Source organism: Zingiber officinale, chromosome 3B, assembly GCF_018446385.1.
Source record: "Zingiber officinale cultivar Zhangliang chromosome 3B, Zo_v1.1, whole genome shotgun sequence".
Lineage (NCBI taxonomy): Eukaryota > Viridiplantae > Streptophyta > Magnoliopsida > Zingiberales > Zingiberaceae > Zingiber > Zingiber officinale.
In genome coordinates, this window is record NC_055991.1 from 7,380,146 (window position 1) to 7,402,448 (window position 22,303).

At 36.3% G+C, this 22,303-nt stretch overlaps 2 protein-coding genes across 2 annotated transcripts; one reads left to right on the top strand and one right to left on the bottom strand.

Annotated features, from left to right (window-relative positions):
* The first annotated feature begins 419 nt into the window (after positions 1 to 419).
* On the top strand, positions 420 to 10,000 carry LOC122055749 (AP-4 complex subunit epsilon-like). The gene is made up of 11 exons (XM_042617341.1): positions 420 to 1,305; positions 1,739 to 1,924; positions 2,012 to 2,227; positions 2,299 to 2,409; positions 3,752 to 3,949; positions 4,038 to 4,169; positions 5,242 to 5,298; positions 5,406 to 5,522; positions 6,716 to 6,793; positions 6,949 to 7,092; positions 8,579 to 10,000. The coding sequence occupies exons 1-11, from the start codon at positions 697 to 699 to the stop codon at positions 9,629 to 9,631; spliced, it is 2,901 nt and encodes a 966-aa protein (XP_042473275.1). The 5' UTR covers positions 420 to 696; the 3' UTR covers positions 9,632 to 10,000.
* Positions 10,001 to 11,592: 1,592 nt separating this feature from the next.
* On the bottom strand, positions 11,593 to 14,445 carry LOC122055750 (40S ribosomal protein S5-like). Its single transcript, XM_042617342.1, has 5 exons — positions 14,427 to 14,445; positions 13,756 to 13,874; positions 12,870 to 13,141; positions 11,917 to 12,120; positions 11,593 to 11,829 (listed from the first exon to the last, which is right to left on the bottom strand). The coding sequence occupies exons 2-5, from the start codon at positions 13,813 to 13,815 to the stop codon at positions 11,775 to 11,777; spliced, it is 591 nt and encodes a 196-aa protein (XP_042473276.1). The 5' UTR covers positions 13,816 to 13,874; positions 14,427 to 14,445; the 3' UTR covers positions 11,593 to 11,774.
* Between the last annotated feature and the right edge of the window lie 7,858 nt (positions 14,446 to 22,303).

The following is a 22,303-nucleotide window of genomic DNA, read 5'->3' on the forward strand; positions in this document are numbered from 1 at the left end:
TAAGCCGCAACGAACGGGCGTAACGTTGCTTTCTTCGGCCCCACCCGACCCGGTTTGATTAGACCGGTTAAAACTTAAAGAAACACAAAGTTCATCTAATTGTAAAGACTTTCAGAAATTTGCATTTTGAACCTTGAGGTTTACCTTTATTTCTATGACGCTCTTAGAATTTCAAGTTCATCTAGATATTCATTTTTTATATATATTTATCATTTCAACCTAATAATATTTATTGGTTCGAGGCACTAAAAGTGATAAATTTCCTCCTCTCGTATTCTCTTCGTTGGTGATAATTTGGAAACTTTAGAGGCTTTTCTATTGATTTTAAAAGCATAAGGGTGTTTTAAGAAACGATAAAATTAGGGGGCTTGAACTGAAATCTATTGTGTAAAATCACAGCAATAATCAGAGAGAAGAAAAACAAACAAAAATCACGTTTCCTTCGTTGTCTCCGTTCGTCTTCTAGATCTCAACCTCGATCTCCATCTCGAATCTGCCCACCCTTTCCGATTCGATCCGAGTTTATCATCCTTTACGCCTTCGACGCGCTGAATCTTCCCGACCAGCTTGGATTCGGGGACAATTCGCGCGGGCAGGGCATTTCGATCCATCACGGAGGAGATCCGTCGTAGGGTTTAGGCAAGCTGAATCTGGTGGATTTGGGGTCTGGTCAAAGTAGCAAATCTGTAAGCGCATATGGAGCAGCTGAAGACGATCGGACGGGAGTTGGCGATGGGCTCCCAGGGCGGTGCATGGGCTGGCCAGTCCAAGGAGTTCCTGGACCTGGTGAAGTCGATCGGGGAGGCGCGCTCCAAGGCGGAGGAGGACCGCATCATTCTACTGGAGATCGAGTCTCTTCGACGCCGGATCGCCGAGCCCGACGTCCCACGACGCAGGATGAAGGATTATATTATTCGCCTCGTCTACGCCGAGATGCTCGGCCATGACGCCTCCTTTGGCTACATCCACGCCGTTAAGATGACCCACGACGACTCACTCGCTCTCAAGCGTACCGGCTACCTCGCCGTCACGCTCTTTCTCAGCGACGATCATGACCTCATCATCCTAATTATCAATACCATCCAGAAGGACCTCCGCTCCGATAACTATCTGATCGTCTGCGCCGCCCTCACCGCCGCCTGCAAGCTCATCAACGAGGAAACTATCCCTGCTGTTCTTCCTCAGGTCGTTGACCTCCTTGCTCATCCAAAGGAGGCCGTCCGCAAGAAGGCCGTGATGGCACTCCATCGCTTCTACCAGCGCTCGCCCTCCTCCGTGTCCCACCTCATTTCCAACTTCAGAAAGGTAACTTCTTTCCCAGTTCCATATCCTTTCTGTCTGCATGTTTCATATAACATTCAATTCCTGTGTGCAAAAGAATGGCACTGTAGGTTTTCTCTGATTTCATATAACATTTAAATCCTACCCTTGTTTATATACCAATTGAAGAAATGAAATATTGGTATAGGAGAAGAATTAATCAGGTTTAAATCTAAAGTTGCTACTTGATTTTATAATGGTTGAGCAATCAACAACTTGAGTTATGTTTATTCATTTATAAACCTTGGGAGTTTTTGTTTGGTTTCTAATGTGATATGGCACTATTTTATTAAAAAGTATATGCTATTTTCATAATCAATCAAAATACATTTTTTCTTTGTTTTTTAAGTGCTCTTATTGTATCTTACAAACCTTAATTTTCTGGGAGTTGACGCATTGCTTTTTATCTCTGTTGCAGAAGCTGTGTGATAATGATCCTGGAGTGATGGGTGCATCGCTTTATCCTCTTTTTGATTTCATTACTGAAGATGTAAATTCATATAAGGATCTTGTCACCAGCTTTGTTAGCGTCCTTAAGCAGGTAGCTGAAAGAAAGCTTCCAAAGACATACGATTATCATCAAATGCCTGCTCCATTTATTCAGGTACTCTGCTACATGGAACACTTGATCTCTGACTGAAGTTATATTTTTTCCAGCTTAGTTTTGACAGCATCATATCTTCTCATGCAGATAAAACTGCTAAAGATTCTTGCATTGCTTGGTAGTGGTGATAAGCAGGCAAGTGGCCACATTTATAATGTACTTAGTGACATATTCAGGAAATGTGAAACATCAAGCAACATCGGGAATGCTGTACTGTATGAATGTATATGTTGTGTCTCATCCATCTACCCAAATGCTAAATTGATGGATTCTGCTATTGAAGCCACTTCCAAGTTTCTGAAGGCATGCTCAATTTTCATTTTTGGTTGATAATATATTGAGATATATCTCATTATGCTACTTTTGTTGCGCAGAGTGATAGTCATAATCTCAAATACATGGGCATTGATTCTCTTGGAAGACTTATAAAAATAAATCCAGATATTGCTGAAGAACACCAACTTGCTGTAATTGATTGCTTAGAGGTGATGGATGCTCTCAAAAGTATTCTTAATAGAAATACTGATAGTTTCATCTCATGAGTTTTTTTTTTAAAACATTGTGCGTTAATCATAATAATAATTTCTAACTCTGTAATCAATTGACTTGGTCTTTGCTCATAATTGTAAGAGTAAATGCCACTTATTAATTAGTGAAGAAGGTGATAATGCACTGGTGCAACCTTAAGCGTCAAGCTATATGGTAAACCTAGATGTACACTGCTTCACTCATAACAATAAACTTTTTACATCAATTTGGTCATTTTCTAGCAATATATCATTCTCTTAATCTAGCATTCATCTCAGGCAAAGATCAAGCCTACTGCACCTGGTGTGGGTCAATTTATATCTGCTGGATAATTAATCATCCCCTTCTGGTGGATTGATAGTAATGATTATTCTGTTTGCTGTAGGATAATTAATCATCTTCTTCTGGAATGATTATTCTATTTTGTGCACAATAAGTAATCATCTCCTTTTTTTTGGCATAAATGCAAGTGAACTTGTATTCAATCAGAGGAAAACTATTTAGACTGTATAGCCCTCTCAACATACAACTCTCTCTATAAACTTCCAATTCCAACACAGTTACCAATAAGCAGGTTCAAGTAAATAAGTAGCAGAGAAAAAGACTTGTCAAGAATTTTAACATGATCTAATACTCAGTTTATATAAATCATAACTGCTTCCAGAATTTTCATGCCAAACATAGAAATTGACAAACTTGAGTAACCCAACCAGCATGAGGTACCACCAGCATCCCCTCAAGGAACTAACATCATCTAAAAGAAGCCGCCATCTAGGATATCCCAAACCAGCAACTACCCTCTCAAAGAGCCATGAATATCAGGCAGCCCAGTCATAGCAGAAGCTCTCTGGTATCAAGCTAGTATGATTCAGCAACTTCCAGCCACACCAAACAGCTACAAGACACCAGATAAGCATATATAGTTTCACCTATCAATTACATTCTCAAGTACTAAATAGCAACTCAACAATCAACGATTTTAAACTTCACAGCCTCTAAAGCAAATAACTAGCATACAAGAAAACTCCAGATCAATATGCACCCTAAACTTGCTACACATCAAATGTATCAATCTGCCATACAAGAAATCCAGGTCACAGAAAAATTTATCAATCATCTCCTTCTAATGGATCGATACAAATGTTATTTGGTTTTGTGTACAATCAAGCTTACATTAATATTAATGTTTCAGACTCATTTATATATCAGTGCAAATTACTTATCTACCCAGCGTTTGCAAAAATTAATATATGAACAATGTAATTTACTGAATCAATTTTCATGGATTCATTTCTACAGGACCCTGACGACACTTTAAAGCGCAAGACATTTGAATTACTCTATAAAATGACAAAGTCCTCAAATGTTGAAGTAATAGTTGACCGTATGATTGATTATATGATAAGTATCAATGATAATCACTACAAAACAGAGATTGCATCACGCTGTGTGGCACTTGCTGAACAATTTGCACCAAGCAACCAATGGTTTATCCAAGTAATACTCCATGTTGTTTAAATCTTATGGCTTTGTACCAATCTTTGAAACTTTTCACAGCATTGTCTCTGACTAATTCACTCTCCAGACCATGAATAAGGTCTTTGAGCATGCAGGGGATCTTGTAAATGTTAGAGTGGCACATAATTTGATGCGGCTAATTTCTGAAGGATTTGGAGAGGACGATGAAGGCGCTGACAGTCAGCTCAGATCCTCTGCAGTAAGTTTGTGGATGTTAGATTTTTCACTTATTGGGTAAATTTGAATGCCTATACATTTGTCATCTGGAATTTAATGTCTCACTTTGTAGAGTATGTTGTGTTAGAATCGCAGTATGACTTTAATACCAGTAACTAGACTGCATAGTTCTCTGTTACCAGTTATTGAAACATGACAATCTCCTTTACAATGTGAAAATAAAAAGCAAACAAGTAAGAGAAGATTTAAAATGTTGAAAAAAACAAGATTAAGGAAGAAATGTTTTGTATGGTTCACAAACCTTATTATGTCCATTGCCGTAAGGGAAGATTCTTATGATGATGTCATCAAATATGCATCACATCACACCTCTAGTGCAGAATAATCACGAGATGATTTTATCCTTTCTTTTATATATTATGATTTACCCGCATACCAAATCTCGTAATAGGTGGATCACATAATTATCATTGATATGTCATATAAAAGATTGATTCAAAAATTCTAGAAGATGGGTTAGGAACACCATATTGCTTGGATTACTATGCACTAAGGTATTCAAAATAGCACCATTGGCTGGCACCCGTTAGGGTAAGTTGTTCATCAAACAGAACTGGCAGAACACGCGGTAGGGTCATCAATTATCATGCCACTAGGTTGGGTCAGCTGAAGTTGGAATTTTTCTGATTTTAGTCCTATAGCCCTTGCAGGGCTGCCACCCTTGGGAAGTTCACTGGTGAGTTTGATTCCCATTCCTCCATGTGGCCTATAAAATTGCATTGTACGACAATCAGGCTTCACATCTCCAAGTAGACAGTTAATATTGGCTTGTTTTATTTGACACTGGTGCTAAAAATAATAGTAGCTAGAACAAATAACTATATTTTGCAAACTTTGAAATAAAAAGTTTCTCATACTTATTTTCACCAAAAGTTTGTCCTTTTTTTTTAATGGACAAGTTAGTCAGCTCAGTTCTTTTGAATAATAGAAAACTAGAGGTTCTGCATGGAGTCATTGTCTCTCTTGATTATCTGTTGTATTTTCATCTTTTTATTCCCTATTGAATAGCTGTAACATCTATTTCTTCTGTGCAGGTGGATTCTTACTTGCGCATTCTTGGCGAGCCAAAGCTCCCATCTTTATTTTTGCAGGTCTTGTGTATTTCTCTTTATATTTTACCTTTTTCTTTGTTGATATTCATTTGGTTACCTATTCTTTGTGTCTTTATAATGCACTTAAAGAATGTATTTAAGATCAGGTCATATGCTGGGTTCTTGGAGAGTATGGAACTGCAGATGGGAAATACGCTGTTTCTTATATAATTGGAAAGTTATGTGATGTTACTGAGGCCCATCTATGCAATGATACTGTCAAGGTCAATCTCTTAATCATGTTTTTGCATGTGACATAAAGAACTTTACTTCCCTCGGTATTGATATGTTATCATGTTTGTGATTGTCTACAATTCCTCAGCCTAGACATAGAGAAGAATTTCTGGTGTACAATGGAAAATTTAGACTTGTGCTGGAATGTTTTTCATATATCTACAACATTGATGTCTGTTTCATTTTTTAGATTGTTAGCATCTTACACGGATTTGGTATTAACACTTGGCATTTTTTTTGGTTTAATGATTCCCTATTGAGAATTTGTATCATTGAAACCTACAGCAGGATTTGCTTTCCTTAATTCAAATAATAAAAGAACACTGTAGTCAATGATCCATTTTTCTTTTGTTTTGTTTTTTGATATACTCATCAAACTTCTTAGTGATCTTTCTTCTTATTTGATTTATATAATCTGTTGATTTGAAAAAAAATCCGAAAAGCTGTCCTAGAGAATTTTTATGAAGTTCTGCTTACGTCTAATTGTATCTGCCAAGAAGCCAGCAAGATTATATTTGCATGTTAAAATATAATGAAGTATCGCAGAATAAAAGTAGGTGAAGGGATCAGAGTGGTGGAAATTCCCATAATGAAGGTTTGGTGAAACTAATGATTGACATGGGCACAAGTGATGAAAAGAGCAAATGCGTATCATAGTAGGTGGCATCACCCATTTGTGTACCTGTGCCAACAATTATGTACCATGAATTTTAAACTAGTAATTAAAAAAATAATAATTTCATTTTTTTTGAGTTTTAAATTTGAACATTTCAGATGTGTCATTCATGAAAAAACATATAACAGAGAATAATTACAGGTTTAGGACTCACTGTTTTTATAAGAGGAGAGTGTTATTCTCTTGCTCTACCAAATGGGACCAAAGGCGAACATTGTCAGAGACCTCAAATCAAATCGCCTAATCCAGGCTCTTGGACCAAGTGAAACAGATGTTGCCTTAGAGTTTCTGAATCAATTATCTGATACATGATTCAGTGACTGTTTGCTCTGAGCTTATTTATTTATGTAAAAGTCCGAAATGGATATATCTATAGGTGTGACATTGTTTTGGTAGTATGGTCTACTAGTGGTTATATATTAATCTTCTTATTTTGTTATTCGTAGACCTGCTATTTAGCAAGGATCTTAGTTTATTTTATTACTTCTTTTCTCAAATTTGTGATAGGCTTATGCAATATCAGCAATCATGAAGATTTGTGCATTTGAGATTGCTGCAGGAAGAAAAGTGGAAATGTTGCCTGAGGTATTGATTTTAGATGGTTCATATTTGAATTTGCAATTATATGCTTGGAGACTATAATTGAACTTTCTCTTCATTGTATTGTAAATTGGGTCTTGCTTGCTTAATATATACTTTTACTAGCACTGCAGTAAATTGTTTGTACTGTGTTATTGCAGTGTCAGTCCTTCATTGATGAACTATCTGCATCACATTCAACAGACTTACAGCAACGTGCTTATGAACTACAAGCATTGTTGTCTTTAGATAGTCAAGCAGTTGGAAGTGTCCTGCCACTAGATGCAAGCTGTGAGGATATTGAGGTAATCATTATGCAGCTTCTGAACTGCATTGCCACAATTCATTGCATGCATGCTTAATTTATCTTCTCATTGCATTTGGTCTTCTGTAGTTGGGTTATGGATGTTTGATGTTCTCAAATCTTTAAATAGAGTTTTCTCGTATTTTAAGCTTTGATAGCATCTCTACCTATTAGCTTAACGTTTTCCAGAGCATGAGTGCGTGTCATGATCAATTGGTCATCAAGACTTGCTTGTGTAAAGTGCATGGATTATAACTTGCATTACCTATCAATTCATTGGGTTCATGAATCAAGCTCAATCCTACCTTCACCATGAGGGTGATGTTAAATTATAGTTCTCCAAAATGGATATTTTCATATGAACATAAGTTTTACTAGATGTAAGATGGAATAGCTTATGGTGCAGGCTAATTACTATGTGACTATAGGATGTAACAGATTGAAGAGCTTGTACAATTGCAATTTTTCTTTAAAGTTTAATTGTCTGTCACTCTAGAAATCTTTTTACCATAAGTGCTGAATAGTCTGGAGTTTTGGGTTCTTTTGTTTGTGCTGGTAGAAAATTAGGTTTTGTTAGTTAAAAAAAAAGAAGGGGGTCCTTGGCGCAATGGTAAAATTATTGTCATGTGACCTTGTGGTCACGGGTTCGAGGCATAGAAATAACCTTTTGCAAGGGTAAAGCTATGTACAATAGATCTAATATAGTCCCACCCTTCCCTGAGACCTTGCATTATCGGGAGCTTCGTGCATCGGGTAACCTTTAGTTTTAAAAAAAAAGTTTCCAAATTTTATCTTCTTCTCAAATAAATAATAATCTATTTGAACGTTTATTTTGTAAGAATCTTTTTCAAGAAAACGAGTGCTATCAAAAATCACAATAAATGTAGTTTTGCCTCTTGTGGTGCGCATCCAAATAATTAGTCATCTTTTGTAAAAGAAATAATTTCATCTTAAAGAAATTCAAGATGTGATACAAAAATTGTTTGTTTATACTTTTATTTTCATTTTCCATATTTTCTTTGTGTGTGCGCGCGCGGCGCGTGCAGCTACAATGAATGATAAACTGAGAAAATTAATTGCGATGGTATAAAATATTCAAAATTACTAAATTGTTAGAACATAAAAGAGTTGAATCTATTGTAGTGTAGGTGTTAGGAGAAAAGCTAGTCCAAATGAAATATTAGTTGGATAATGTAATAATAAAATAATTGATTTGAATAGTACCAATATATTGCCTTGATTAGAGTTCACTGGATGTTCCCATACCCTAAGTAATTGGGACAAATATGGCAACATGATTGGTTTTTCTTGATAACGTTAGAAATTTTTACAAGCCAAACATTGCTGTCTAGTTTCCTGAAAAACTTACATGGTCTCTTAGCTTCTGAAAATTACTCTGATGCTCAATTGCAACTATTTTAAGTTAAAAGGCGAATGTTTCTAATCCCTTAGTACTCCAATAAGCTAACAAGGCGTTTTTCATTTAGGTTGACAAAGAGCTTTCGTTCTTGAATAATTTTGTGCAACAATCCATTGAGATGGGAGCAAATCCATACCTTCCGGAAAGTGAACAATTAGGCATGTCTGGTGTAAGCAACTTTAGAAGTCCATACCAGCAAGAAGCTTCAAGCCATACACTTAGATTTGAAGCATATGAGCTTCCAAAGCCATCTTCTATACCTGTTATTCCTCAAGCCTCTGTCTCGACTCAAACTAGGGATCTTGTTCCAGTGCCTGAGACTACTTACTACAGAGAAAATAACCTGGGTTCTAAGCTGCCTACTGGCCCTGAAGCCTCTTCTGCAGATGTTGGAATTAAGCTTCGCCTCGACGGTGTTCAGAAGAAGTGGGGTAAGCCTACATATTCATCTTCTTCATCTGGTGCTACCTCTGCAGAGAAGACAACAAATGGGGTCGGGGCACATCAGGATGGTATTAGGTCTCAGTCAAGAGATACCGTGTATGATTCAAGGAAACAACAGCCTGAAGTTTCAGCAGAAAAACAAAGATTAGCAGCCTCGCTTTTTAGTTCTTCGGCCAGTAAAACTGAAAAGAAACCAACATCTGGCCAGAGGATGCCCAAAGGGAGTGATGCAAATGCTGAGAAATCCAGTGTGGCTAGATCAGTCAGTCCTGGAAATACTGAGGTGAAAACTGCTGCTCCTGATCTACTTGATTTTGGGGAGCCAGTCCCAATAAGTGCTCCAACTATTGATCCCTTCAAAGAGTTGGAAGGGCTTATAGGACCAGCACCAGCAGTGATTGATAACTCTATCACAACTAGTGGTGTCCAAGCACCTGATCCGATGGTGGCGCTGTACATGGATACACCTCCAAGCGGATCTAGGAGCAGTTCGTCCGGTTTGGTTTCTGAAGGCATTTATTCCACCGATAAGGGTTCACACACTGCAAAACCCACACCGGCAGTAAAGAAGGGCCCAAATCTTCAAGATGCATTGGGCAAGGATGCAACCGTCAGGCAGGTAGGTGTGACACCAACTGGAAACAACCCCAACTTGTTCAGAGACTTGTTGGGCTGAAAAGTGCACAGTGAGCTTTTTGCTTGTTTGTTCATAATATGGATCTCGACAAGAACTCCTGTGGATTCTTTCTCATACAACGAGAGTGAGTCGATGATGTGCTTGCTTAGATTGGCTTGACTTCAAGCCATAGACGAGAACACAAGCTTCAAGGCGTATTGAGTAAATCTAAATGTCAATTCCTTCTCTTTTTTTCCCTCTTTTTTGACGTGAAGAAATAGGACTGTTCCTTAAACAAGGTGTATAACATGTTGGCCAATTTGTAGATGTACTTGGTTCTTTATGTAGAGAAGAAAAGACACTTGGACTTGTGAGAAAAAGGATGCCATCATTCATCCACTGGTTTGCGTTAATGAGCTTCTTCTTCAAGACTTGCTGCACTGGTAATTTTCTTCTCCCTTGCAATCCTTTGTATTTTCTGTAGAATTTAAATTCTCTCTCAACATTTATTTTCTTCTATTGGTCCTTGTGCAAGCAGTTTTTGAATGTTTTCCTGTGTTGCATGATGAAATTTCTTTGGGAATGGTTAGTAATAAAGCTCCCTCTCTTCGCACATACCCATCAATGGTTGATCACGGTGTTCTCTAATCTTGTCATATAGCAGCCGGGATCCTCTAGATCATAACCTCTGGTCCGAGTTGCTAATAGGTGGGATCTCATGGACCCAACCTGTATAACAGGTGGAGTCTATGAAATCCCATCTATGAATGAAGTGGTCCATCCTCTGGACCGCACTTTGCGATCCAGAGGATCTGGTCTCGTCATATAGGGCATGTTTATATGGGAGGAGGTAGGACTGTAAATGAATTAAATATTTGTAAATAAGTTTGATGTTCAACTTGGTAAAAGTTTATTTATATTCGTTCAGTATACACAAAATTGATTAAATAAATAAGTTTGAACAATTCATTACACTAAATAAATAAATTTGAACATATATGTATTCAGTTCGTTAATATTTATTAACAACATTTATGAATAATGTTCCTGAATTATATTCATTAATAAAATTTTTATTAACATGCTAAATAAACAAAGAAATTTTAAAAATGAACAAACAAGTTTGAATTATCAAATTTAATAATAAATCAAACAAATAAAAGACGGAAACAAATAAACAAATTTTGAATTGAGAGTTCGGTAATATTTAAACGAATTAAGTTTAAGTTCATAAAAAATAAATTATGTCAAACTTAAATAATATTTTCAATGACTTGATTCATTTTAAACTCGATTTGACTTATCAAATAAGCTTGAACACTTAAAACTTAATACGGCTTGGCATATTAAATGTTAAGTTACGAGATGGGACCGATATAGATGGCTTCCTATTGTGTTTACTTGTTCGTTGAATGAGAGCATGGAGTCGATGGCATTTTTCCTTGGCGTTTGATTGGTGCACTTTGGGGCGGAAATGGGTGGGAAAGGGTGAGTGATGAAAATCTCAATTTGCCCTTGATGAGGATGAATGCAAAGGATGAATAGTTGAACCCTAGTTTAGGGAACTTGGAGCTCGACGAGAGTTCGAGTGGTGGAACAAGTGCTTAGCGAAAAAATAGATGAAGGATCAAGCGTGAATGCAAAATAGACCTACCTTATGGGTGGCCAGGTGGGTTCTGTTTGTCTATTCAAAGTCGGTAGGGGGCCCGAGCAAGCATCTTGTTGTGTGGGTTAAACCTGTGGGAACTCCTTAGTTAAGGTGCATTTGACACAGAAAATGTTTTTAAAAAAACCAAAAGAGTTTCTATTTAGAGAGTAATAAAGTTTTACCAAAAAGCATCATTAATTATTTATATAATTAAAAATATATATAGTACTAAATTTAAAAAAGAAAATCCCTTTTTAATAATATGAATAAAACAGAGGCCTTTTTAGTTTTCTCCAGTTTTACCTACTACGTTACAACGCCCCCGTAGCGTTGTCATTTAATTAAACTTGAACAGATTTTAACACTAATGAAATCATCACAAATTTGCCACACAAATTATTCAATTACTTGTTCCAGCACCAAACTCTTTGTAAAGTTTAGCTAAAAAGAAATGCAAATTTAAAAGCTCATTTAATTCAAAAAGACATAATACGACCTAGGACGAAATCGGAGTGCACATGTAGACTTTGAGATGCTGGCGACTCGGTTGAGCGCTCAACGGTTGGCCTTGGCAACCCGCTCGATCTCATCCTTCTTCTTGATCGCGTAGCTGTTGAACACATCCACAATGTGAGGTTTGTATGGAGTAAATTGAATCTTTAAGTAAACGATTAGGAAAGATCTTGGAGCAACTCGCCTGTTGGAAGAACCCTTAGCTGCATTAATCAACTCGTCGGCAAGGCACTCGGCGATGGTCTTTATATTCCTGAAAGCGCTTTCGCGGGCACCAGTGGTGAGGAGGTATATTGCCTGGTTAACCCGCCGGAGCGGAGAGATATCGACTGCCTGACGTCTGACAACACCAGCAGAGCCAATTCGAGTGGCATCTTCTCTTGGACCACTGGCATGCAAATAAGAAGAGCATAGGTGATCATCAATCATCATACTTAAAAGAATGAAGTTTGTGTACTACAGTTGCAACATAATAGTCGTTAAGCTGATAAAAGCACAATTGCAAGGAACAAGTTTTAGCAGGAAACATCGAAATCGAAGTTATCCTGAGCTAAAACAGAAACTGATAACAAACAAGGGCTTAGTTAATCAAACATGGTGTACTAGTTTCTAAATTACATAAAGCACTCTCACTAGTATATGAGAAGAAACTTACAAGGAAGACAAGGTCATCCAAAATCATTTCTGTGTGCATCAGAATTCAGCTAGAAATCATCTATCTGACTGACATGAGATGTTGCAAATTCAAAGAAAAAGAAGCACAACTATGAATATTGCTTGTATAACGATAAAAAAAAATCCACAATTTGTTTGGAAATTAATATATTTCTCCAAATCAACTTGTGATGAATTCAACCGCAATCAAAGAAGCTGCTCAGCTGCTAAATATCCAGTTCAGGCAATAGCCAAAGGAAAACTTCCCATAAGATTCAAGAGTTATTTCTCCTTTACAAGTTGAATAAGTAATGTGTTTTTCCAATAGGTTTCCAACATATATTCTTTGGCTTATGCAAGTTAAAAAGTTATTGGGTGCAAAATATTCTATAAAATAAATGACAAATCAAGAAAGAAAAATGAAAAGGCATTGAATCCACAATGCCCACCTTCTTCAGTGAGATTCTAGTCGTGGATGATTACCTGTTGATAATGGCATCAACCATAATTTGGATCGGGTTTGCATCAGTAAGCAGATGAATAATTTCCATTGTATGTTTGATTATGCGGACAGCCATGAGCTTCTTGCCATTGTTCCGCCCGTGCATCATCAAAGAATTCGTAAGTCTCTCAATAATTGGGCACTGAGCCTTACGGAACCTCTTAGCAGAGTACCTCCCAGCCGTATGCGGAAGATATGTAGCATGTTTCGGGGGAGTCACAGCAATGTAATCAGCAAGCGAGATATCGCTGACCTGCAAATATCAGAGAAAATATCCTTCAATTAACTTCTAGCAGAAACAGTGAACAATATGCACGTTTTAAAATTTGCCAATTCATCTAAAATCTACTATAGATATCATCATCATGAAAAATTGAAAGAAATGTGATTTGATGCATGCAACCGACTGTAGTATAAACGACAAGTTTATGCAATCATAAAGCAAAGTTGATTTGTTTCCTTATGGAAGAATTAGAATAATGTTGTCTAAAACCTCCAGATCTACAGACACAGTAGAATTCTTTTGTTTATGAATTGAATTCTCGAAGCCTATTTTCCCTACGATCAATAGTTCCTTCTCTAGTAAAACTGCAACCCACGTTCAGTGAATACTTGAACACACAACCCTATTTTCTCTACGCCAAAACGTCAAAAGAAACTTTTTTGTTTGAAGTAGCACAATGGAGGAATCGATTACGATATCGCTTTGCGTACTTAAAGCGGACTATACAAGATTGACAATTTTATCCAATAAACCAAACAAGAAAGGGCTCAATCGATCTCACGCAGTCGACGAGTAGGGAATGAAGACTGTACAAAATAAACCAGATGCTACCAGATAAAAAAGAAACAACAGCGAGAGCAAACCGCAACATCGTCGAAGGACCATCGATTGAACAGCTTAACCTCCTGTTGCTGGATCTCCATTGACGCCCAGGAGCGAGAGCGGCCACGAACGGACAAGCGGAGCAGTGGCGGCGAAAAACCTAATGCGGCACAACGATATATATATAGATAGAAAAAAAAAAGCTAAAAAATTTATTTAGCCCTCCAAATTCTATTATTTTAAAATACCTCAGAAAAATCAGATTGTAAAAAAAACTCCTTGTAAGGTTTGTTTTTATTATTTGATACTTTATCTTTAATATAGGGGTTTTATAAAAATCGATAAAATAAAAGGAATGAAGTGCAGTAAACCGAGTGAAGTGGCAAAAGGCGATATTGCCCCTAGCGCCCCCGCCGTATCACGCCTAAGGTCTTCACGAGGGAGTTAAATCACAGTAGTTGGAAAAGTTAGTGCGTAGTGGGAAAAGATGCACAGGGATCAAAGAATTACGTCCTGACTACCACGTGATTCGAACCCCTCTCAAGTGACAAGCTTCTATACAATAAATCGAAGGAAATCATAGAGAGAGAGAGAGGGGCAGGGCCATCTTCTCTGCCTCTCTTGTCGATCTCAGTTCGAGTGACGAGGTAGAGGTTGATCGAGGAGAAAGATTCATGAATTGCGTGAACAGAAGCAAAAAAAACAAAAGTACCTTCTCTCGCTCCGTCTCTGCGATCGTGGTTTTATTGCCTTCGATTTGGTAAAGGTCCGTCTTTCAATCATACTCCTCTTCGGCTTTCGTCCTTCGCTGCATCGTGTCGCCGTACTGACCTCTAGGGGCTGCTGCAGGATCGATTCGACTCGGATTCCGGCGGCCCTTTCAGATTTGGAGGCGGGGCGTGGACAGAATCGCCTTCGAGCAAGTCGGGATTTCGCATATTTGCTACGAAAACCCATATTCATTTTAAATTTGTGATAAAAATCTATATTCTTTACAAATTTAGGATGAAAATCAAAATTTGAATACAATACCTAAAAGAAAAATGATATGTTCAAGCTTACGAATATATCCAAATATGTTCCACTATATCCAATCGAATACAAACATGAAACATAAGCCAACAATACAATTAACAATAAAAATAAATACAATCAAGTTTCAACCAACAACTAAGTTACAGTGTATCCAACATTCTAAACATGTTTCTAAGTTATGATATTCAAATTATAATCTCATACCAAAATGTTTGTGGGAAATATAGAATAGAAGATAATTTAGTCCTCGGAAGATCCTTTCATTCCAATCATCTTCTTCTACTTGTATCAGAAAATAAATAAATAAAAAATATCATTTTTAATAAAAGAAATTTATAAACTAACAAAAATAAATATGTAAAAACTTATTTATTCTTACATGGATTTCCAACCACAATCTTTCTTGGGCTCATCAAACCTGTTTGAAATAAGAATAATATTATTAATCAAAAATATAAAAATGAAGAATTTACAAACTTAATAAAATAACAAATTTTAAAAATATTAATTACAAACATTCATGCATTGTCATTGTCGTCGCCATCATTACTAGTATCAAGAGGAATCTGACTTGAACTAGAGCTAAATTGCTAAAAGTGTTGAATAATAAATTTTTGTTGTCAGTACATTTCTATCGATTCCTTATCCCTTTGTGTCATTTGTTGTATTTCTATAATTTGTTGATCCCTTTAATATATTATGTCTTTTAAATTGCTAACCTCTTCAATTAAGTTATGAATATGTGTCATTAATACTAGTGGAGTAGAAGAAGGTGTACGAGCAACATTATGAATTCTACTCGTAGAACTCATACCTAATATCCTTTCCCCTTTGGCTCCACAGTCATCTCCAGCCATAAATCCAAATTATTACTAGCAGACGGCTCAGATCCCTCGTTATCATCGTCATCATCTGAACTTCTATGTGATAGCAATAGCTCATCATATCTCTCAAAAATTAAAATCTAAATTAGAACAGGTACATAAATAATAAAATATAAGTTATAAATTAAAATTAAAGCTAAACTCAAACCTTAGTTGTTCTAGCTCTATCTCCGCTCCAAGTCTTAATTTTTTTGGAAAAGTGTGGACAAAAGTATCTATAAATTCTTACTCCTTTCACATTCCTTGGACTAAAAATAATACAATTAGAAATAATGTAATAGTTTAAAATTGATTTAAAAACCAGTTATAGAGTTAAAAAAATATCAATCTACTTGAATGTTCTTTGATATTTATAGATACTCCCGCATATTTTGCAAATGAATCTCCAAAATTATAAGTTTAATTTATTTTATTCTGATGACTCCTTTTTTTACTCTCATCAGTTCGCCAAAAATTGGATCTCTTACTCCAATTGTCTGACGTGATGAAGGCTGACTTTTTCCTACTAGTCTTGGCATAATTCAATACATGCCGAATATAATCGCCCATATTTTTTGAAAATTCTTTTAATTTCCATCTCTTTATAAGAGTCTCAAGTGAATGACCACTGAAATGGAAAAAAAATAATTGATTATATATTCACTTAATTGTTTTATATATAAATTAATCAGTTACCTTAAACTCGCACCACCAGAGAGTTTGAGACCCCTCTCCAATAATTATTCACGATTTAATTAATTTCATGAATAACACATACAGAATTTTCAAACCTATCATAAAGTTACAAATAAATAACGTTAAATAATTAAGATAGTTAAAAAATTATAATATTTTTAATACTTATGAGCCTTCGAAAGGGACTATATCTTGTCGAATGTCGATAATCTCAGTAGATGAATAGTGTCTAGTGGGTACCGACCACTAGAGTGGCAAAGGTGAATGGGAAGGTCATGTTGGCGACTGGAGTGGGGAAGATGAAACGAATAATGGTCTTGTCAGCGACCGGCCATGTGAAGGTATAGGTACCATGTTGGCAGTAGTGAATCAGTCTAGCCAGTGCTAGAACTCTATTGTCTATGACCACCCCATCGAAATTATCAACCAAAAATCAAAATTAAAATAAAGCAAATAAAAACTTGATGCTTAATGAAGGACATGAAAAAAAAAATTACAATATGCATAATGAAGATATGAGAGGGTGATAATCTACGACAATAATGTCACTTCTAATGACCTATAGGAAAAAAAATACACAAGATACACAGATAAAATATATAAATTTAACAATGAGACAGTATATAGACAACTAATTGAGCTATGAATTTTATAAATTTGTACATTAAAATTAAATTTAATCATAAAAAACTGACCCTACATGTCAAAAATTAAAGTCATTATTATCCTTCTCCTCGTCCTCCTCCTCATCATCATCATTCTCATGAAATTCACTGGCATCCACATTTATCGCTACTCCCCTAAGGTCTCGTAATGTAGGAATAACATATTCCTCAGTCTGAAATGTATTTGCAATTTCCTCTTATTGATATACAATGTCTTCCCAACATTCTTTAATTTTTTCTGTGCTTTCATTTTACAAACAACTCATGAATCAATTTTGTCATGTTTCAAATTAGGATATGAAACATAAAAAAACTTAAATTGCTTGTTGTGCCAAAAAAATGGTCTATATTGTAAATACCCCGAGGTAGTTTTTGTTGGATCGAGATCGTGCTTTCACGCGTTTCGTATTCGAAAATCGTTCGAGTAAATGCAGCGGAAATAAAATAAACAAACACGCAGAGGACCAAGGTATTTACTTGGTTCGGAGCCTGTGGCGACTCATACTCCAAGGCCCACGTTCGTTGAACGTTTACTTTGGGCAACACCTATATCTCGTAAAAATATTACAAACTAAGTACAATTGGAAGCAGTAATAATAAAAATTATACCAACAACAGAAGACTAAATCTGAAGCTCTAGGTCGTCGGCGTCGAGTTGTAGCTTTATCGGAACGTCTCGTTAGCAGCAGGTTGCAGAAAGATTGCTTGGGAGAAGCTTAATTAACTGCTGCCTCGAAAGCTCCTTTTATACATTGCTGGAGGCGCCTCTAAGCATGTCTGAGGCGCCTCCAAGCCTCCCGAGTCAGCCGTGTGGATCAGCGAAGAAACCTTCGTCAATTATCCTGCTTGAGGCGCCTCCATTGCCACTCCAAGGCGCCTCTAAGCTCTGGCCCAAGGCGCCTCCAACTCCGTTCGAGGCGCCTCCAGCTCCTCCAACTCCGTTCGAGGCGCCTCCAGCTCCTCTTCGCAGCCAGCTCACACTCTGTACCCGAGGCGCCTCCATTGAGGAGGCGCCTCCAAGCTCCATGGAGGCGCCTCGGACACTGTTCATCCGAGGCTTGCCTTGCTCATTTGTCCCTGCAAAGCATATTAGTTCACCAAACACACACATACCCTGTAAGACAAAGTTAGCACACATAAAATATAGTAAAAGCAGTAATTGACAGTCTCCGGACTGTCCGGGTTTGACTTCAAATTTCCTACCGGAAACCCTAGGTTGACCAGCGCCTACTGTTCCTTCTTCCGGGGAACGCGCCCTCACCTACTCCACTCAGGAGAGTTTTACCTTTTGCCAGTTTGGTCCTCCAGACCGACTGGACTTTTGCTCAACGGTCGATGCTTCCGGTCTTCATGTTGGACGTCCGGTCCACGACCCGTCCAGACTTCTACCCGGTTCGCGACACCAGGATTTTAATCTAGGGTTTTCACCCCCTATGATTTTTACCCGAAGCTCCGACCCGCTAAGACTTTCCGCCTAGAGTTACCACCCCCTAGAACCTAGGGTTACCGCCCCCAAGGTTTTCCACCTGCCTAACCACAGCTAGGACTTTTGCCTAAGTACACTTAGGACTTTTCCTGCAAAGCTCATTCAACATATCAGAAAACAACATACCTTAACTTTGAACCCTTTGACATAATCAAAACATATGTTCGATCGTCGGATGCTTCCCACACCAACAATCTCCCGCTTTTTTATTATGGCAACAAAGTTCAAAGTTAAGTAAAACATAACAGTAATTATGAAAATTTCTAACAAGAAATAGGAGCATAAGTGAGCAGTAAAAAAAATATTTACATTACAAACACTTACTCCAAGGCTCCCCCTAGATCTAAAGGTTATATAAATATGTTTAAATTAACTTTGGCTCTCCTCTCCCCCTTTGACATAAATCAAAAAGAACTCAAGCAAAGAGAGGTTTGTTAAAAAATATTAGCTTTGTTTAGTTTTAAGCTCCCCCTGAAGGGTAGCTAAGATTGAAAGAAAATGTTTAAAATTTTAACAACAATTGTTTTGAAAAAAAAAACCTTAGCTAATTTTAAAAGTGTTTTGCAAAGACTTAGTTCTTTCAACAAAAACCTAACTTCTTTAAATACTTGCTTTGAAAAATATGTATCTAAATTTGAAAACTTTTTAGCAAGACATAGCGAATATTTAAAAAAATCAATTTTTCAAATTGTTTTACGATTTTTCAAATAATTTTTTTAAAATAATTTTTAAAATAATTTTAAAGGTTTAAATAATTTTTAAAAGTTTAAAATTTTCAAATAATTTTTAAAGGTTTAAATAATTTTTCAAAATAATTTTTAAAGGTTTAAAATTTTCAAATAATTTTTAAATAATTTTTTAAAGAATTTTTAAATAATTTTTCAAATAATTTTTTAAAATACTTTTTTTTTTAAAGATTTTTAAAATGATTTTAAAATATTTTTTTAAAGATTTTTAAAATGATTTTAAAATATTTTTTTTAAAAAAATTATTTTTAAATAATTTTTTAAATTGATTTTTAAAAGGATTTTTAAAATAATTTTTAAAGGATTTTTTCAAAGAATTTTTAAAGGATTTTTTCAAAAGGATTTTTGAAATAATTTTTAAATTGATTTTCAAAAGGATTTTTAAAATAATTTTTAAATGATTTTTTCAAAGAAATTTTAAAATAATTTTTAAATTGATTTTCAAAAGGATTTTTAAAATAATTTTTAAAGGATTTTTTTAAAGAATTTTTAAAATAATTTTTAAATTAATTTTCAAAAGGATTTTTAAAATAATTTTTAAATTAATTTTCAAAATAATTTTTAAATTGATTTTCAAAAGGATTTTTAAAGGATTTTTTCAAAAGAATTTTTAAAATAATTTTTAAATGATTGCCAAAAGGATTTTTAAATTAATTTTTTCAAAGAATTTTTAAAAGATTTTTTTCAAAGATTTTTTAAAAGATTTTTTCAAATAATTTTGAAATTTATTTTGTTTAAGTTAAAATTAAATTGTTTAATTAAACATTGAATAAATTGAATTTGTTCAACTAAGTTAACCCTAGGTCAATCTCATCTGATTCTAAGTTATCAATCAGGTAATCTTAAGTAATTTTGTGAGATAGTTATCTTTAATTTTTGGTTATTTCTAAGGATTAATTTACATTTGAGTTAAACTTAGGTTTTCCAATTAGTCAATTAAATATGTCTTTCCATGATTTGTTCCTAGGTCAGGGCGAGGCTCTAGGCCTTCTTGGGTATGGGATCATCCACCCCTTCCTAGACAGAACCGTTCAAAGAATATATATTTAATTTCCTTTTTGAAACTCCTAGATTTAACTAGCAAATGTAAATTACGCCTAGTTCCTTAAGCTATCCTAGTCTAAGCATGTATATTGCAAGGAAAATAAATAAACAGGCATCAATCAATTTTATCTATTTATTGAGATAGTTTTTCTATTGGCTCCCCCTGGATCATAGCCTCAATATGGTCTATTAAGGAAATGAATCTAATGCTTGGGGACCCAATAGTGACCAGGTCCAACTTGATTAACCAAGTTGGACTTTGGCACTCATGCTTGGATAATTTTTCTTTTATTTCTATTAACTAAGGATATATATGATTTGTATTTTCTTTTGGTTTTAAACTCAAAGTCCGGATTTGTTGGAAACAGCTCGTTGTTTTCCTAGAATCAGATCAAGATTCTTGGAACCCAGGGTGAACCGTTCCAACGTGTCCTTGAGTTCTTTAATTTTAGTTTTCAAATTAGAATTCTTTTCCTCAAGTTGTTGGACTTGAGTTGAGTTTCCAATTTGAACTGGCTCAGTTAAGGAACTTGAGTCAGTCGCTTCCTTAAGAGTTGTTACCTCCTTTAGAAGTGACTTGACCCGGACGTTGGATTTAGCCAACTTCTTTAATAAATAAGGCACTAAATTCTTTAATTCATCTAATTGAGTTTCGGCGAGTAGCAAACTTACAGTGGGGTTCGGTCCTTCGGAAACGGATGCGGATCCGTGGCTTCGCTCGGACTCACTTTCTGACTCGCTCTCGATTTCAGACTCGAACTCGGATTAGGTTTTGATGATATTTGCTTGCACTGGTAACGCGAGGAAGCTCAACGGTTCTTCTTCATCAGTCTCGGATTTGTCTGATGACTCGGACCAAGTTGCTTTCAATGCCTTCTTTCTCCGTTGCTTTTTGTTTGGGCAATCCGGCTTGTAGTACCCCTTCTGATTATAGCCGTAGCAGGTGACTCCAGATTTGTCCTTCGGGTTCGTTTGAGTCGCCTTCTTATTTCTGCAGATCCTTCATACGAGCCTTAATAGCTCGGAAACAATCTCGTCGTCATCCGATTCATCTTTGGTTTCGGGTTTGGTTTTGTGCTTTGCTTTAGTTTCCCGGGTTCTACTTGTACCTGCAACCAAAGCAACACCTTTCTCGACCGAGCGTGCATTAGTCTGTCATGCAATTCGAAATCAGAAAAAGTTCATCAAGTTTAATTAAAGATAAATCCTTGGAAACTTTGTAGGCATCTACCATTGATGCACATAATGTATTCCTCGGAAAGGCATTGAGCGTGTACCTTATTACGTCACGATTTTCTATTTTCTGGCCGATCACGTGAAGGCCGTTAAGGAGGTCCTGGATGCGCGCATGCAGCAGGCTCGCCGTCTCGCTTTCTTACATTTTGATGTTATATAATTTATTTAAAATTAAGTCACGTTTATTTACCTTAGCATCGGGAGTGCCCTCGTGCAGCTCAATTAGCTTTTCCCATAGCTTTTTTGTGCTTGAGAATGATCCGACTTTGTTTAGTTCTTCTTTTGTTAACCTGCATTGTAGCATGCAAGTTGCTTTGGCGTCGGCTTCAACCTTCTTCCTTATGCTGGTATCCCAGTTGATGCATGAAACTAGTTCTCTAGCGTCGTCACGTGGAAGTTCGAGATCGGTCTGGATAATAATCCACATCTCGACTTGCGTCTTGAGGTGGTATTCTATTCGGTTCTTCCAATATCCAAAGTCCTCGCCGGAAAAGAGTGGCGGGTGGACTGTGCTGAAACCTTCTTGGAGAGCCATTAAAGAATCTAGCACACAATAAAACGAAAAACAAATCCCAGGACTTGATCCTAGATTAGCAGTGCGGGATGTATGATAAAAGTAAACGAACTCGAGTGGTGTTACACCAGCTTTGAGCAAAAAATCGATTCAAACGAGAAAACAAATCGGAATATAGTAATTATACTAATTCCGATTGACTCCGAAAAATTGAAAAGACCATGAAAAAATTTGCTTGACTGGTGGTTGCACCAAATCAAAGCGACCCCGCTCTGATACCAATTGTTGGATCGAGATCGTGCTA

Bases quoted from the DNA above. Each gene is read 5' to 3' on its own strand.
- LOC122055749 (XM_042617341.1), top strand. From the start codon at position 697: ATGGAGCAGCTGAAGACGATCGGACGGGAGTTGGCGATGGGCTCCCAG. The intron at 1,306-1,738 runs GTAACTTCTTTC...TCTCTGTTGCAG, and splicing joins TCATTTCCAACTTCAGAAAG to AAGCTGTGTGATAATGATCC. The intron at 3,950-4,037 runs GTAATACTCCAT...TTCACTCTCCAG, and splicing joins GCAACCAATGGTTTATCCAA to ACCATGAATAAGGTCTTTGA.
- LOC122055750 (XM_042617342.1), bottom strand. From the start codon at position 13,815: ATGGAGATCCAGCAACAGGAGGTTAAGCTGTTCAATCGATGGTCCTTC. The intron at 13,142-13,755 runs GTTTGCTCTCGC...TGATATTTGCAG, and splicing joins GGTCCTTCGACGATGTTGCG to GTCAGCGATATCTCGCTTGC. The intron at 12,121-12,869 runs GTAATCATCCAC...TTTGCATGCCAG, and splicing joins GTTGATGCCATTATCAACAG to TGGTCCAAGAGAAGATGCCA.